At 52.5% G+C, this 17,492-nt stretch overlaps 6 protein-coding genes across 6 annotated transcripts; 5 read left to right on the top strand and 1 right to left on the bottom strand.

Annotated features, from left to right (window-relative positions):
- Positions 1-156: 156 nt before the first annotated feature.
- Positions 157-879, top strand: ERG1 (Squalene epoxidase; the record flags this gene model as incomplete). The annotated part of the gene is made up of 2 exons (XM_051491520.1): positions 157-712; positions 785-879. The coding sequence occupies 2 exons, from the start codon at positions 157-159 to the stop codon at positions 877-879; spliced, it is 651 nt and encodes a 216-aa protein (XP_051357032.1).
- Positions 880-2,744: 1,865 nt separating this feature from the next.
- On the top strand, positions 2,745-4,522 carry J4E92_000100 (uncharacterized protein; the record flags this gene model as incomplete). Its single annotated transcript, XM_051491519.1, has 2 exons — positions 2,745-3,561; positions 3,609-4,522. The coding sequence occupies 2 exons, from the start codon at positions 2,745-2,747 to the stop codon at positions 4,520-4,522; spliced, it is 1,731 nt and encodes a 576-aa protein (XP_051357031.1).
- Positions 4,523-6,530: 2,008 nt separating this feature from the next.
- On the top strand, positions 6,531-7,867 carry J4E92_000099 (uncharacterized protein; the record flags this gene model as incomplete). The annotated part of the gene is made up of 3 exons (XM_051491518.1): positions 6,531-6,628; positions 6,679-7,325; positions 7,380-7,867. The coding sequence occupies 3 exons, from the start codon at positions 6,531-6,533 to the stop codon at positions 7,865-7,867; spliced, it is 1,233 nt and encodes a 410-aa protein (XP_051357030.1).
- A 1,609-nt stretch (positions 7,868-9,476) lies between these two features.
- J4E92_000098 (uncharacterized protein) lies at positions 9,477-9,704 on the top strand (the record flags this gene model as incomplete). Its single annotated transcript, XM_051491517.1, has 1 exon — positions 9,477-9,704. One exon carries the CDS (start codon positions 9,477-9,479, stop codon positions 9,702-9,704), a length of 228 nt encoding a protein of 75 aa, XP_051357029.1.
- Positions 9,705-13,091: 3,387 nt separating this feature from the next.
- Positions 13,092-14,276, top strand: J4E92_000097 (uncharacterized protein; the record flags this gene model as incomplete). Its single annotated transcript, XM_051491516.1, has 1 exon — positions 13,092-14,276. The coding sequence occupies one exon, from the start codon at positions 13,092-13,094 to the stop codon at positions 14,274-14,276; it is 1,185 nt and encodes a 394-aa protein (XP_051357028.1).
- A 229-nt stretch (positions 14,277-14,505) lies between these two features.
- Positions 14,506-17,429, bottom strand: J4E92_000096 (uncharacterized protein; the record flags this gene model as incomplete). The annotated part of the gene is made up of 5 exons (XM_051491515.1): positions 14,506-14,519; positions 14,581-15,313; positions 15,824-16,407; positions 16,822-16,927; positions 16,995-17,429. The coding sequence occupies 5 exons, from the start codon at positions 17,427-17,429 to the stop codon at positions 14,506-14,508; spliced, it is 1,872 nt and encodes a 623-aa protein (XP_051357027.1).
- Between the last annotated feature and the right edge of the window lie 63 nt (positions 17,430-17,492).

Genomic DNA, 17,492 nt, shown 5'->3' with positions numbered 1-17,492 from the left:
GAAGAAAAACCTCACGATCCTCGCAAAGTGCAGAGTACCAACCGAAAAAGCCAAACACATTCCTTTCGCAAACGGTCCATAGTTGGACTGGGTCACTCCTTCAGTTTCTACTTCTTGTGTTAATACGTTTCCATAGAGGAACACGACAACGCCGAAATGCGCATCCTCCTCGCCCTCGGCGCCATCCTCGGTGTCCTAACCACCTTGATGTACACGCTAGACTCGCACCTGGAGAAATTCTACATCTTCACGCCTTCCGGCCTACACACCCTCTCTCAAGAAGCCATTGCCCTACACGGCAACGACACAGCATCCGTCGTCTCCCACATCGTCACTTCCCTCTCCGCAATCCACGGGCCCCACATCAACCTCGACGAAGAATGGATCTTCAACAACGCAGGCGGTGCCATGGGCGCCATGTACATTATCCACGCGTCCATTACTGAGTATCTGATTATTTTTGGTACTGCGATTGGAACGGAGGGCCACACGGGACGGCATACCGCGGACGACTACTTCCATATTCTCAAGGGCGAGCAGGTGGCTTATGCGCCTGGCAAGGGCGTTTATGCGGCTGAGAGGTATCCGCAGGGGAGTGTGCATCATCTTACTAGGGGCGATGTGAAGCAGTATAAGATGGAGGGTGAATGCTTTGCGCTGGAGTATGCGAGGGGGTGGATTCCGCCTATGCTTGGGTTTGGGTATGCTGATAGTAAGTCTCTCTCTCCTTTATTACTCCGATCTCAGTTTACTCTTCAGTTCAAGACTAACTGATGGATAACAGCCTTTTCGAGTACGTTGGATTTCCCAACGTTGTGGAGGACTACCGTGGTTACTGGGCGGGAGATGATTGGAAACTTGATGATGGGCAAGTTGTGAGGAGTGAAACTTTGAGAGACGAGAGTTCGTAGTAAAGTTTGCATTTCTTGTAAGATTGAGTTATTGTTCATACTCATTGTACTTGGACGTTGGAACACGTCAGCACCATATTCATAGAGATATCCGATCACTCTTGAGCCTACGTCAAGATAAAAACATGCAAAGTAGGTAACCACACGTCAATGTAGGGTCCAGACCTGTTCAGTCTTTTTCTTGCATGAGGTGTTAGCATGCTTGTGCGAGAGTGTGTAGTAGTGTGCACAGACATTAGACACTCCACAGCCAAGCGCCTCTATGACATATGTATAGCTGTCTAGGTTTGATTCACGATGTAGTTCCTTCCTTGTCAGTGCTCTCTGTACGTCATCCCGATCGATGCCGTGTCGGAACTACGGCACTTTCAACCAGACCATGCAACCAAGTTCCTTGATCAGAAGGGCGGAGTTGAGTTCCCTGCGTAGAGTGCGTATAATGGTCATCTGGTAGTTGCAGCTAGAATGCCGTATTCCAGTAGTGTGCTGTGTGTGCAAGGGTGGAGAGACACTGCCCAGCGCGGGGAATTTTGACCGTCGTCGCAAGCGACGTCTACCCCAACATGTGTGTTGTGAGCATCCTGATTGGCATGGGCTTACGTTGACAAAGACCGCGATATCCGTTCTGCCAGCTGCAAGTGTACACCGAGTATGGCGTCAGTTTAGGCTGAGGACTCGGGATGCGGCGGCTGGAGCCAAGAGGTGGTGGGCAACGGTGGACGAGACTGGCCGGTAGACCTGCTCGAGACCCGATGCTATTATAGGAGGTGCAGAGAGCTAGATGATGGCAGATGATACTAGTCGTGTCAAACTTTGGGCTAGCAAACGTGCTATCGAAAAGCTTTTCTCCAGCGCGACGACAGATGGAAGACGTAGGTGAGAGCATACGGCTGTGACGAAGGGGCTGGGGTGGAGAGCTGGAAGAGGCTGGGCAATAAATCAAGCATTCCGGTTTGGAAGAGCCGTCGTCTCAACGGGCCAATATGGAGGCAGCGAACGGGTGCAGGGGTTGGGCTGTGGCTGTGGACGGAACACGGGTGCAATTATCGAAATACGATTACCCAGACGCAGTGCGTCGGGGCGTCGAGTGCGTAGGAGGCGTGCGGCGCGCTCCAAGGTGGTCAAGCTGCCGCGAAGATCCACGTCTTTCCCTTGATCGAGGTGGAGGGCCATGACGAGGCCTGGCTCGAGGGTAAGACGGCACAGGATCGAGGGAAGGATCATGATGCGGATTCGGAGCCATGGCGAAACAAGGCTTATTGAGCCTCCTGCGGCGGATCATTCGTGGCTAAGGGTTCGGTAGCCGCTCAGGATTGGCGTGGGTGCAGATCTGAGGCAGCCACCACAATTAGAAACGGACACTTGCTCGGAAGAGCTGACGCGTAAATCCTCTTTTCCCAGCACAACGCGCAACGCTGCTGGGTGGATGAGCGAGTAACGTGGGATGCCATGCCAGCAGCCATGGCCAGCGACCCACCGCAGCGTTTGAGGTCGGGCGTCTCAGACGGGGCTGCTTGGTGTCGCAGCGTCCGGGAGCGCGGCGGCTCGTGATGTCATGTGTTGTTGAGTCTGGTGGTCTGGCGCGTCCTCTGGTGTCGCTCGGGCCGGCGCCACTTTTGGCCCAGTTAGTGACGCATGTCTGAAAGCGTTGACACGCTGCCGCCGCCGTCCACTCATCATCGACCCTGGCTGCATGTCCTGCATGTCCCTCGCTCTCGTTTCCTGTGATAACCTCCCCTGCGCTCGCTTTTCTTGATTGCTAGTTGACTTTACTTTCCGCTGTTTCTTTACTCTTTGCATTCGCTTGCTCCGCTCGGGCTCCCCTCTGCCGCCATGTTGCCCTCGTTATCTGCCCGCAGCCTAGCCCTACTCTCGCTACCCGCCGTGCGCATTGCCCTCGCCCAGTCCATCTCCATATCGCTAGGGAACAGCCCGCCCGATGGCGCCTCCGACTACCTCGACCCCTCGTATGCCGGCTTCGGCATCGAGCCCTCGAACCTCTTTTCCTTCACCGGCAAGGAAGAGCCCAACCAATTCACCGTCAAGCTGCTCCAGAACCTCGCAGACTACTCGGGCGCGCCGCCGCACATTCGCTTGGGAGGAAACACGCAGGACTACATGGTCTTTGAGTCGAGCAACACAAACTATGGCTGGACCTCGAACCCGGACTCGACGGCACAGGGTGCCATTGCAGCCGACTCCATGATCATCGGACCCAACTACTTCGCCGCGCTCGAGCGCTTTCCCAAAGACACGCCCGTCACCTTTGGACTCAACATGGCCTACATGGACGACGACTACGAGGATAAGATCACCGCACTGGCGCAAGCCGCCGTCGACGGCATGAAGAACGTCAAACTGTACTCGTTCGAGATTGGCAACGAGCCCGACCTGTGGCTCCAGAACTCGTTCCGCTCTGCGCCCTGGGACGGAAAGACATACACTTCCCAATGGCTGGACCGCGCCGAGGTCGTCTACGAGCGCGTGCTCAAGGCTGCCAACCTGCCGTCATCCTTCTTTGAATCTCCTGCGACCGCCTCCACCATCGGGACAACCTTCGAGATTGCGCAACTCGTCGACGATGGCATCATGGAGGGTAGGAACGGCGATAACTTCCTGGCCACCTGGAATCAGCACGACTACTTCTATTGTATGTCTCCTTCCCCCTAATCCACATGCTGTACTAACATGCTGCAGTCATCGGAGTGACCCCCACCCCCCTCACTCTCGACGACCTCATGGACCTCGATGCCACCAACACCCAATTCAAGTACTGGGAGAAGCAGGTCGGAATCGCCCTCAAGACAGACCACCCCTACGTGCTGCGCGAGATGAGCTCCGTTGGGCCAATAGGCATGCCCGGCGTCAGTGATACCCTCGGTGCTTCCCTTTGGACGCTCAACTTCTTCCTCTACGCAGCCTCCATTGGTATCTCCTCGGTCCAGATGCACATGACCGACAACTCCAACGCCAGTGCCTGGCAGCCCATCCCCATGTACGGTCGTGAAACCTCGTTCGTACGACCGCAGTACTACGCCCATGCCGCCGTCGCACAGATTGTCGGCAACGGCAACGGAACCACGCAGATTGCAGCTCTCTCTACCAGCAACGTAGGTGCTGCGTACGACGGTCGCATCCGTGCGTACGCCGCCTACGCAAACGATCATCTGCAGTCCATCACTATGATCAACGCTAAACAAGCCAATGCGTCTTCATCCGACAAGGGCAGCTTCACATTCAACCTTAACCTGGGCTCTGCACACGCCAACAAGGATGTCTTCATCTCTTACCTCACAGGTCCTGGCGCAGAGTCGCAGACAGACATCACATGGAACGGCATGAAGTACGACGACATTACCGGCGCGTCCTCAGTCACTGACAACACTGTCACAACCACCAAAGCCGACGGCAACGGCAGGATATCTGTTCCCGTCCGCGACAGCCAAGCTGCAGTAGCAAACATTGGCTCCCAGATTGGCACCAACGCCGTCCTCAAACCAGACGGCACGCAGGCGAAGAAGAGTAATGCTGCTTCGACCCCGACCGGCGGGGCCAACTACGCCATAATAAGTGGTCTGTTGGCCATGATGGCGGCATTCATCGCCGCGTAATGGCAGGTGTAGCGAGCCATATTTTCCTTTGTCAATCAACCCAAGCATCATGGAATTGCATATGCATTATGACGGCGTTCTTCTTGCGATAGCAGGCTTTTCATCCGCATCATTCATGGTCAGGATACTCCGCCTCATTGCTTCATCTGGGATTTGGATTAATCGGTCATGCGGACGGGGATCATTAATGACACGCGACACAAAGACGTTTTTCTTTTTTTTTTGGAACAGGATATATAGGTGCGATGACGGCGCCTGGAGTGTATATACACGGTTTCTATTGCATCAAAGCCAGCACACGCTGTACCCTGATAGTTAGATTCTAGATTTCTAGAACTGCAAATCTCATACCTGATACCCTTTCATGATCATTGTTCCCTTTCAAACGGGCGTACAGCTTTCGAAAAAAAACAGATAAGTCGTACTTGTATTCCAACGCCTCGTGTGAGATCGTCGTGAGACGCAAGTGGAGATATGGAGGTACCAAGCTTTTCAGGCTTCCTGCCTCAACCGCGGGGTCGGGATCGGAGGTTGCAGCAGGTACCGTTGCCGCGCCCACTTCTGGCGCGCGGCGTTGGTGGCGAGCATCGTGGGACGCCCTGCGTTTTGACTTTTCTCGGTAAGCTCGGGGCAAGGGATTGCCAGAGGCAGTCCTGGAGGTAACAACAGCTTTGTTTTATGCAGGCCAAGGTACCTGCATAGTCTCGGAACTGTCATGGGTAGTGTATTTATAGTTGGTTTGGCGTGAAATAAAGAAGGGTAAAGGTACCTAGGTAGCTGCGGTTTGGTCAAAGGACTGCAAAGACATGGATTCATGTCTGAATGAGCGCGAGATTTGCTGTTGGTAGAGCCGGCTTAGATAATGCGGAAGCCACGTCTCCAGGGTTTGATTGTAAGCGAATGTTGTATTCGCGAGCAGCCTTTGTAGTGCTGGCATCCTCTTCAAGGGAATTGCTCAGTACCTGGGTAATCAATACCCTACAGCCTACATCGACGCTACATCTTTCTATCCGCATATTGTTGTTCTAACGTGGGCCTCAGGCTTATCTAAAACATCTCTTGTGTAAGGTGATGGGAGCAATGTATCCCTAACATCTATATGTGCTTTGATTACTACTTCCTTTGACGTTGGCGCTATCGTCCTTGTGGGCGAGGTGCTACAACCGGTAGCTGAAAGCTCCTTTCATACTTCCAGCGCATTCGTCCAACTTGTACGTTGTGATTAGTGCACGATCAGGCCTTCTATCGCGGGATACCTATCGGCGCAGAAAGTGAAAATGCAGGCTAGCTGATGTGAATGATAAGCGTCATGCGCTGTTTCTCTAGAAGCAGTTCAAGGAGCATTACCAAGGTAGTTATAATTCTGGTTACTCAAATTTGGAAGACCACATTGCACTATGACTTTACTCGGCGGTAAAATCGTATGACTCTTGGCTCGTGATGCTGACCGTTGTGCAAGTGAGACAACAGACATGGGAATCGCGATGCCATGGTTTTTCGGATACGGCAATGTTCATCGAATCTCCGGCAGGATGATGGAGACGGGCGACCGTGCCGCACAACTCCAGTAAAGTCACCCTTACATGGCGTCTGCAGGCTTTGAGACTTCCACGTCTCGATCTTCGTGAGGCATCCGATTCACATCGTCCCCTTCAAATCTTTTCAGACTGAGCAAGAACTGGCATAGATACGCGTAGTCGCTGCGCCGAGGCCGGTCACAAGAACCCATGACGTCACGGCTATCTGTGCGCCCAGCCTCAACCTCACATTTTCTGCTTGACGCTTGCGTGCCGAATTCCCGAGATCTAACTACGGGGCTGCCCGTCGTTCTCTCATTAGGCGCGTAGATGCCAGGATCGCCACTAATTACCTGTATGACGAAATGCGTCCGGCACTCTTTCCGCAATGTTTGGGAAGAAGGTGTCATGGCACGAATCCTGGAATGACTACCCGAAGCAGGGCCCCCAGCATTGTCAACACCTAGTCGCGTCCTTCAGCTATCACCAAAATGCGATTCCGCGATAGAACCCACACGACGTACGAGAGCGAGGATGAGAAGCCACCAGCGGAAGTCGGGCTGCGCGATCGCATTGTACATTTCACATGGTATGTCGACGCGCCGAGAGCATTCGGATAACAAACTTACAATACCGCAGGCCATGGTTCGCATGCACCATGTCGACAGGAGCGCTAGCTGTCGTTCTCGGGAACACCCCGAACAAATTCACTGGCCTACAGACCATCGGAAAGGTCGTCTTCATCTTCGACCTCGTACTCTTCGCCATCTTCAATCTATGCATGTTCGCGCGGTTCTTACTCGTCCCTCGGAAGCTCCTCGGATCGCTACATCATCCAGTCGAGGGCCTTTTCTTCGGCACGTACTGGGTCTCCGTCGCCCTGATACTCAACTGCACGTACATCTACGGCAACCCATCGACCGGGTCATGGCTCACCAAAGCGCTTGAGATCACCTACTGGATGTACTGTGCCGCAGCCTTCCTCGTTGGCATCATCCAGTACTCCCTCTTCTTCCGTCTCGAGCGCCTCAACGTTGGCGATGCCGTTCCGGCTTGGATCTTCCCAATATACCCTTTGCTGGTTGTAGGCACGCTGGCTGGCACTATACTTCCTGCCCAACCTGAAAATCCCAGCTGGAAAATATTCATCGGGGCGATATTCTTTCAGGGGCTCGCGTGGGTCGTCTCCTTCCTGCTGTATGGGCTCTACATGCAGCGCCTGATGACGAGTTCTCTACCCTCTCCTACCACGCGACCAGGAATGTATGTTTCCGTTGGTCCAGCAGGTAAGTCCATACCCGATAGATGAATGCTCCCTTGGAAGATTCTAACAGCAATAGGTTACACTGCTGCCGGACTCCTCTCCCTTGCAAATCAAGCGCCGTCGCTCGTTGCCGAAAACTACTTCACGAATACCGTAGTCCCAGACGGCGAAATCGTACGAATCATTGGCATCATGTCAGGTCTCTTTATCATACTGTTCGCGTACTGGTTCTTCATCATAACAACGATCGCCGTCATAGTGGGATCACGTAGGATGTCGTTCTCGCTAAACTGGTGGGCATTCATTTTCCCGAATGCAGGACTCACGCTTGCAACGATACAAGCAGGAAAAGTGCTAAGCAGCGAAGCTATCAACGGTGTCGCGAGCGCATTGACTATTCTATTGGTCATCATGTGGTTTGTTGTGGCAGCCTTCTGCATTCGTGCCGTGTACCTTGGACAAGTCTTGTGGCCAGGAAAGGATGAGGACAAGACCATGGAGAGGTTGGCATGGGGTTGGCAGGACAACAGGGGAAACCCAGAGGCTGGCAAGATCAGGCCTTAATGTTTAATGTTGAATGCTGGATACAATGGTGTTCATTGAGCGTGGCGTAAGGTTATTGGAGCGTTGTAATATAGCATGATACCCTTTCGAATTGCGAACTGTTCTGCAAGCGTGAATTGATCCAGCTGTCTATGAAATCGGGCTTTACAAGCTTCACGAGATCGGGGCTCACAACACGAGGTGCACAAGCTATACTGTTTACGCCGCTGACCATGTGGACCATGGGGACTGGATAATCCAGGCCGTTCGGCATCTGGGGTGCGTTGGCGCGTTCTGGCTTCGTCTAGTAGGCTTGGTGCACTTACCATGTGACCTCGTATTGGACAGTTGGAGTCGAGCGGGATTGCTTGGATCCAAGGATTCCCGCCCTCATTGCTGCTACGACAGTGGATAGCCCTCCTCCACAGGAGTGACGTTTCATTACAAAGCTATGATGCCCTTATCCGAACGCTCCAGAGCCATCAGAGCCTGCGGGACCAGATTTGGTACCCAGTTCCACCCCCTCGGAGGACTGCCAAGATGTGCACACGCTTAGTGCACACTCGTTATCGTGAACTATTCTGTCCAACGCTGATAGTTTCTTCCCAGAGGCAAAATGTGTGGTGAGTCGTTCTAGCCGAGTGCCACGGTTCAACAGAACTGCACAGAACCATACAGAAGGTCTCGGCTGCATTCTCGGAAGCGCCCAGGGATTGCCCAGCCGAGGCGTTCAACGGGAAAACACCACCAGCCGTCATCGCAAACCGTGCACACAACATGGTCGTCCGCATGTTTACGATCGCTGCAAACATCGACTGTCGAGGCACTCGGTCAATATTACACTGTCGGTGCTATGCAAGTCCCGAACGCGACCTTAGTCACCGGCCGGACATAAATGTTAAACTCTAAAAAGTGAATAATCGCGAGATCAGTGAACGCCGATCTTCCGAAACTCAGCGTCCCTCACAATACCTAATTCCTTATCACCCTCCACTTCAACACCATGCATCATGCGCCTGGCTAGAATTACACAACGATAACCATCGCATGGTCTAGACCCCGCGGGCAAGGCGTCTTCGTCTGGCTAACTACTAGTAGCGCCGCCTACGCGCTGCTTGGCCGGCTGGCGGAGAGGAAATTGGTGCGGGGCTTCCTTGTCGACGCACGTATCGACCACTTATCGCCGCTCGTCGGACACAACGGAGCGGCATGGTAAGCTGCTCGGGGAGACTTGCCACGCGTTGCGCATATCGTAGGCCGAATCAGCGCCTTGGGCTGACACGGCGGAGCTGGCGTTAAGGCACCCTTGTGTGATAGCGTGCTATAATTGGCTGCGGGAGTGACGGGTGGGCCATGCGATGCTTGGGTGTCGGGGATAGGGTTTTGGGTTGGTGGCCTGGGTGGGTGCATGGGTGGAGTTGGGGTTTGGGATGCCGCATGAGCAATGGCATTCTCAGGTGAGCCGTGGGATTCTGCGACAGTATATAGGCAGGCGGTATCCCCACATGAAGGGAGACACACAACATCGCAGATTTCCTGTATCAGACCCCCAGATACCAAATACATCAAATTATCATCTACTCTAGTCTATCAGACACTACCACTTCACGACTACAATCACACACCTCGCATGCAAGCCATCCTACCAACAACCATGTCTTCACCCGCAACACAATACGTCTACGTCCCCAACCTCGTTGGCGGACAGATGCTCAGGATCCCCATCGAGGACGTCGAAGCCGAGGGCCAAATCTCCATTGCCCAACAGCCCATCGCCAGCCCAACTCTCTCTTCACGATACGTCCGCGACTCGTCACCATCGCCAAGCATGGAGAGCGTCGACGACACCGACGAGTAATAAACTCATATACCAAGGCGACGCACGAAAGACGAAGAAATGACGGCAAGCCTTGCACTGGTCTGCAGTCCAGCAAGGCGGAACTAGCTAGCAGCGGACGTCGTTGCCAAGCAGCCTAATCGCAGCCTCGAATCCCCCACGAGTCAAACTCAGGGAGGACTGACATCATCGCCCCCATTACCCTCACTGCAATCGCAACCTTTCTTCCGAAATGACGACAGTCGGTGCCGTTGGTGCCGAGATGCCACCGGAGAAAACTTTCACATTGCGTGGAGTTGGCGTGTGGGGAACACGGCAAGCAAGGAGAGGATCTTTGGCTTGGCTGGAGTTGGAAGGAAGCTTGGGGAGGTGCCGATCGGAGATGGACAGGGCAGGCAGGCACGCGTTGGCTTGGCATGGGGATTTGGGATGGATCGATCGGTAGTCTTGGTTACTTAATGTCTATTAACTAATTCTTTGTGGTACTTTTGGTCACTTGATCTTTTCTGTGCTGCATGAAGATGTGAATTGTGAATTGCGGTGTGCGTGCGTGTGCTCTGCATGCATTGACTTTGGGATAGTAAAAGCAAGTACAAGTGATATTCTCTTTCTTGCATATCTCTTATTTCCGGTGTGCATGTGAGACGTGTCCTGTATTATGTGCATCACGATGACGGGGAAGAGTAGTAGTGGTGCCGAGCCAACAGATGACAATACGTTGACAGCATCCAAGGACACCTTTCCTGCACCATTGTAGACATAGACTTAATTTGCTCTGGAGATGTTCACAAAACTTGCAATCAACGTAGATGGAAAACAGGTAGTGCACTCATCCAGAACGAGCTTTTGGCTGAGCTAATACAACTTGGAACAACAAGTGCTTCCTTTTCCACGACCACCGGCGCGTCCATGCATAGTCATACGACAGATCATCTCCCCGTGTTCGTCTCCACTCCCACGTCAACCAAGGAAAAAACTGAACAGGCCTGCAGCCTACATCAACATGAAAACCTACAAAACAGGTGACCTGGCGTCGATGTAGGCTCTAGACCTGTTCAGTTTTTTTCTGGTATGAGGTGCTCCCCATATTATCCTTCGTGCGTGACGTGTTCATCTGCCGCAAGCTCAATCCAAAACTCCAAGTCATCCGTTGCCGTGGACCTTGCTGGCATCGTCACTTTACCTGCCCACGTACCTTCCTTTTCTGTCCAGAGGCTTTTCATCTTCAGATACACACGTAACACTTCACGCTGAATCGCTTGTTGTATCTTTCCCATATCCGCGGATGTGATGGCGGTGTTATCGCAAGGTCGGCGAATGTACTGATTCATGTCCAAGTCTGCCCGAGGTGCGTCTCCCCAGTCGCCCTTTTCCGGGTCTGGGAAAGCTAGGTCGCGTATGGATACCTTGAAGTAGATGGTTAGCCGTGTGAGATACCGATGGTACCGCGGCGCGGGAAAGAAGATACCGCCTTGCATGGCTAGTGGATCGCGGAAGAACCTGGGTGATATGGGAGATGTTATGTGAGGTAATTCGATGTTCGCTGTCGATGCTGACTGTGCTAGTACGCTTTTACGAATGTAGCACTGGAATGAATTCTTTGCGTAGAAGAAGCTAGCAGCTTCATCGTGAAGTTGCATACATGTTCTCAGTAATGCAATGCCCGTAATTTTCGTATGTATCATAGGAGATAGTACGATGCAGTCTCGGGGTTTTAGCAGATGGGCGTAAATGCAGTTGCGCAACTCCGGTGGAATGCTAAGCAAGCTGTGTTTCTGAAGATCGACAGGGACACTCTTCGAGACAGTGCGCGATCGTCGTGCCGACTCCGTAATATGATCTTTATTCGAGCAACGGTGCGTCCTTTTACTGATCTGTCCGGTCAGCTGTAATGGTGTCGGCTGCGCGACTGCAGTTGGGCGTACAAGACCGAGTGCTGACGAAGCTTGGTTTCCCATAGCTGTAGATCTGTAGATCAAACTTAGTACGGATGCAGAATAAGAGCGTCGCGTGGATCGTTTCTTCTCTCGCACTTGGAAAGGGCATATGGGTGGAAGCTACCCCGGGACCCCTAGGTATGCGCTGGAAGTAGTCACCAGGGAAGCATTCCAAGGCAGTGCCACGTCAACCTAGGGAAAAGGTGAACACCCTAGGGTCTACATCAATGTTAACACACCCACTTTGCATGTACTCATGCTAATGTAGTCTGCAGACCTGTTTAGTTTTTCCCTTGTATGAGGTGGTGCGTTGCATGCATTGTTGATAGCTAAAGTGGATTTTGTGAGCTAACTGGAATCTTTCCAGTTCCCCAGGGGTGTGAAGCATTCGTTTCTCGGTCTTGTCCGTTGCGATGATGAATTCGCTGTGTGAGCTGTACTTCCGACGCTCGACAGACAGGCCGCGCGGTCACGTACTATGACTTTGTCTTGATCATCGAGGGCCTTTCTTGTGCAATTGGAGCTTCAGAGGATGTAAATGACATACAAGCCATCAGCATCAATACAACGGAGAGGGTGAGGATGTGAAGGGCTAGAGGGGCTGCTGGCCGGTTGAGCGACCCAGACAGCCTTGGAACGCACGGACGGCTCACCAAGGCACTCTCGTCATTATGGACGAACTTTAGTCCGTCGACTCCCTGATGCCACAACCTACAGCGCTGGCAGAGCACTTGCGATACAACAGTACTATCATGAGCATTCTCGTTCCTCTCGGGCGCCGAGACCTGACCAAGGGGTACGCCGCGAGCGCAGGACTAATTATGCAACGACGAATAGCTGTCGCGTAATTGCTTCCCTAGATCAACTGTCGTCTACGTGCGTGTCATCGCACCTCAAGACGATATGTTGCTGTCATTTGTGTCATCGTCAAAGACGTAAGCCTCCCCTTGGTACCTAGGTACGCAAACAGAACGAAGCCGATACACACCTCGGGATGTGGGCCACGTAGCGTTCACACCACCCGACGTGGAGCCCAGGTCGCTCGGGACAATGCGACCCATGCGGATAGTAACTGACCATGTAGTCGCAGCTCGGGTTAACTCTTCTAGAAGACCTAAGGCACTATTATGCACCCACAAGACGGCGCCAAGTCTAGGGTCAAGTCCGGGGTGGAACCTGGGGTAAACACCTCGTCAGTAACACAGCCATCAACGACGCTATGTCTTGAAGCGGCTTGAGGATAGCTATGCCTGATCATGTTAATATCTTGGCTCTTAACCCTAGGTAGCTAGGTCGACCGGCTCCACATTTTACGCTCGACTTTCAACGTCGCCATGACCCGAGGTCGTGGTGTGTATTGTGCTGGACAGAGAGGACAACATGGGGTGTACTGATGAGCTATAAAGACCAGCAACAACATGTTTAACAGAGTCCAACCTCAGCCAGGAACGCAGACACCACAACATCAACCATGATCGCTTTCAACACCATCGTCGCATCCCTCCTCTCTTTCTCATCTTTCACCACCGGTAGTCCAACAGGGCGCCAGACACCTACCTACCTCAACTGGAAGACCTTCAAAGCCAATGGCATCAACCTTGGTGGATGGCTTGCCCAAGAAGCTGTTATTGACCCAGCCTGGTGGTCGCAGAATTGCGGTACCACGACCGATGAGTGGACCTGCTGTGCCAAACTGGGATCGCAATGTGGCCCTGTACTAGAGCGTCGCTATGCTACGTTCATCACACCCGCCGATATCGACAAGCTAGCCACTGCTGGTGTGAACGTCTTGAGGATCCCCACAACCTACGCTGCATGGGTCAAGGTTCCTGGCAGTAACTTCTACAGCGGCGGCCAAACTCGGTTCTTCAAGAACATCGCATCCTACGCAATCGCAAAGTACGGCATGCACATCATCCTCGATATTCACTCCCTTCCTGGTGGAGTGAACGGTATGGGCTTTGGTGAAGGCGAAGGCCGCTTCGGTTGGTTCAATAACGCCACGAACCTCGACTATTCCCTACGCGCTGTCGATGCAGCACTGGCCTTTATTCAATCCTCTGGCAGTCCGCAATCATACACTCTAGAGCCGATCAACGAACCGGTGGACAATCGCGACATCACAACCTTCGGCACACCAGCCGCGTTGACAGACAACGGTGTCGCATGGGTACAGAAGTACATTGACGCGGCTATTGCGAAAACAGTAGCCGTGAACAAGAACATACCCGTAATGTTCCAAGGCAGCTTCAGAGGTGAAGCGTTCTGGTCTCCCAAGTTCCCAGCGTCCACCAATCTTGTCTTCGACGTACACAACTACTACTTCGCTGGCCGCCCAACAGATTCTGATACCGTGAGCGCAGACATATGCTCAGATGCCAAGGCATCGGCAGGAGATGGCAAGTTTCCTGTATTCATCGGTGAATGGTCAATCGAGACGGTGGCGGACAACAAATTTGCAAACCGTCAGAAGAATCTGAACACCGGGCTGTACGCCTTTGCAAAGTACACTAGGGGTAGCGCTTACTGGACTGCGAAATTCTCTGGGAATGTGCCGGTAGCTGGCGAGGGAGTACAAGGGGACTATTGGAATTACTCGGCTTTTATCGATATGGGTATCGTTAAGCCTGGTGAAGGCGCAAAGTATTGCTCCTAAAGGGTTACATATGTAGATCAGCCCAAACATGACCTCATGTAGGAAGGGAGTCGTGTGGACGTAGTGACGTTCGATAGCCGGGTATATGAATGTATACATTATCGCATTTTTGCCTCCGATTTCATAACTACTAGCAACCTAAATATATCAACATTGATGGCGTAGAATCCAACAGCGCCGCAAAAGTGACAGAAGGCCTTCCATCATGAGCTCATCGTTCCATCGAGCCTCAATACCCTCCCCCTGTCCAAGCATTAGCACACCTGTTCACCACCAACACACGAACAGGCCATGATGCACTTACAAATCATCACATCAACCAACCTAGGTTTAATCTCCTCGACGTCTTGATCAAGCAACACCTCCCACAGCTCCACCACACTTTCCGCCGTCATCATGAACCAGCCAAAGTAACGGTCCCCGAGACCCTGACCTCTTCTCCTTGGATGATGATCCGCAGCAACGTAGTCCACCTCGACACACTTGAGCCATCGTCGCTTGGTACTGGAGGATTTGCTGTAGCCATGGTGTTGATATTGCCATTTCTGCACACTCTGCGTGGTTGCAATGTCGCTTGTAGCAATTCCAACATTGTCAGTATTGGACATTTTTGCTGTCTCGTTCTCTTTCGGCAGAAAATAGGGATCCAGCAAAACGTCTGCGTCGGCGACAAGGAAGAGACGCTCGCTTCTGTAGAAGTTCGGTGATGGGGGTGCAGAATCTTCTGCTGGATGGAGATATGTCTGACGAAGCTGTTCGACAGTAAGACCATCGTACAGGGAAGCATCGGAGCGGAAGTCTAGATGTAAGAGAGAGCGTAGGAGTTGAGAAGTAGTTGGTGGCTCATCGTTTTGCGACCCAGGGAGGGATTTTTCGACCCCTAGCTGGATGGATTCGATTAGAGATTCCCATTGCGATTGAGATTCTGGCGTGTAGCATGTGCGGTAGATGGTGTAGCCCCAATTGTGATAGGAGTACGGCTCCTCGGCTTGGCCGTCCGTTGTTATGATCAGGTCTCGTAGGATGTCTTCGGGTTGCTGGATCATTGTGTTTGAATACGATATAGTATTGGTAAGAAGGGTACGGGGTCAGATATGTGGTGCTTATGTTGGAAGAAATAGTCAATTGGTAGATTGGCGGCACGCGCAGATTTTATGCTTGCCTAGGTATATTCGAAGGATCGCTTACGCCCAAGGCAACAACGGCACTAACCTCTTACGAGCTGGTTAGATAGGACTGAACTTTGCTCTTGGGATAATTCTCGTATATTAATATCCATAAATACATGAGACAGGACAAATGAAGAAGCTTTCGTAGATGCGAAGGCTTGTAAGGTATCGTCCTAGATGTTGCACTCCTCCGTGATCTCGATCAAAACGTCCCGAGTCATGAACAACCACCGCGACGACGTTGTCCTACCGTCTGCGAGCATCAACCTGCCCAGGTATTCATTATGCCTACATTATGCACGTAAGTAGAGGCGGTCACGCATACCGTGGCAAGTACCCACCTGCGAAATCACCCTTTTTCCTCAAAGCCTCCCTCACCTCATTCTCTCTGCGTATCCGCTCTTCCTTTTCCCTATTCTCCTTGCGTATCCGCTCTTCCTTCTCCTCTTTCTCCCTCTGCTTCCTCGCCTTCTTCTCAGCCTTCTTCTCTTCCTTGGCCACCTTTGCTTCCTTCTCCTTCATCATCTTCTGGAACCCATCATACCAACTAGCATTACCGCTATCTGATCTATGTATGCTGTCTTTGCCCAGCACACGATCAGTCTTGTCCTGCTGCCTTCTAAGGCCGCGATGCCACGCTAGCCACATGTAGGGATCGTTTTCTGGCTCCAGTCCTGGTGGAGGTGTGAGCTGGCGGGGCTGTAGATTCTTCCGGGGTCGGTTCGTGCGCTGGAAGTAGGCTTCGGGGGTTATCTCACGGCCAGGGAAGATAAGACTGGAGGTAGTAGAAAAGGCGGGCGATATGTTACGTGGTTCAGGTTGAAGAAAAGTAGAGGAATACTCTTGCAGGTGAATGTTCGGAACAGATTGCGTGGGGGTGGTGCGTTGATAAGGGCTAAAGGAGCTCTCTGATCGAGCGGTGGTTTGTTGCTCATCTGGTGCGGTTGCGTCTGCACTGGCCCCTTCATTCGCGTTTCGCTTTGCTTTCACCCAAGACAGGGGCCTGACAAACCCAAGTGGCAGATACTTCCTCAACGAAGGTTCTGAGTCACGGCGGGTAACTTTCTTCTTGAGCTTCCGAGTCTCCTTCGAGTCTCGTGGTGGAACCACAGCGCTTGGTGCGATGGATTGAGATTGAGGGTTCTTTTGCGGCCGGGCTTGAAGAACGGGCGGACACCAGTATCCTGACATCCCCATGAGACCGAATGGGGCTTCTGAAGAAGGAGAGATTGGAGAAGACATAGAGGATGATGAGGGTGCCTGACCTGCAGGCTGATGCGCAGCGCGTTGGGTAGAGTGACGTGGTACAAATGTATGCCGGTCGGGTTCGTGTTCTTCAATAAAACGAGATGCGCTGTAAGTATGTATGCTCGTACTGGGGCTGCCAGCAGGCCCTTCGTAAACGTCGATGACTGAATCCTCATAGTCTTCTAAACTCAGAGCGTGCGACGGGTAGGACTGTTCATCGGTGGTTTTATCTACCTGTCTGGGTTCATCAGTTGCATATTTTGGTCTCTTCCTGATATTCACATATCAGAGACTCGCTTACGTTAGGACTCTCCGGCTCCAACCCAGCCTCCTCATCAGCCCAACGCACCCAAGCTCTCTGCTCTGTCATCCGCGACATCATGCTTGCTGCATCGTTAACTTCCTCCTTCTCCTTGGTGTCGTATTGTCTTTCCTCCTCCTTCTTAGTCGCCTCCCTTTGCCACATTTCCTCTAGAGTCAACCTCGGACTGTCCCCCACCACGTCGCCATATATCATCTGCGTTCTGCGCCTCATCTTCTTTATTGCTTTCTCGGTCTCTCTTGCGGCATCGATATAAATTTTTTCGTCCTCGAAATGCACGGAGATTTGCCAGCCCCATTTCTGAAGGTCTTTGAGTATGCTTATCTCGGCGGGGAGGGGGTCCGCGAGCGTGTAGGTCAACAGCGGGTTGTAGGCGTCGATGGACTGCGCGGGTGGTTGAACTAGATACGGCATGTTTTCTTGCAAGCGTTGCGTACTGATGGGAAACAAGAGGAGGACAGGAAGCTTCTTATGCTT

This window comes from Alternaria infectoria, assembly GCF_024043175.1.
Source record: "Alternaria infectoria strain BMP 0036 chromosome Unknown scaffold_1, whole genome shotgun sequence".
Lineage (NCBI taxonomy): Eukaryota > Fungi > Ascomycota > Dothideomycetes > Pleosporales > Pleosporaceae > Alternaria > Alternaria infectoria.
This window is presented reverse-complemented; position numbering and strand designations above follow the sequence as displayed.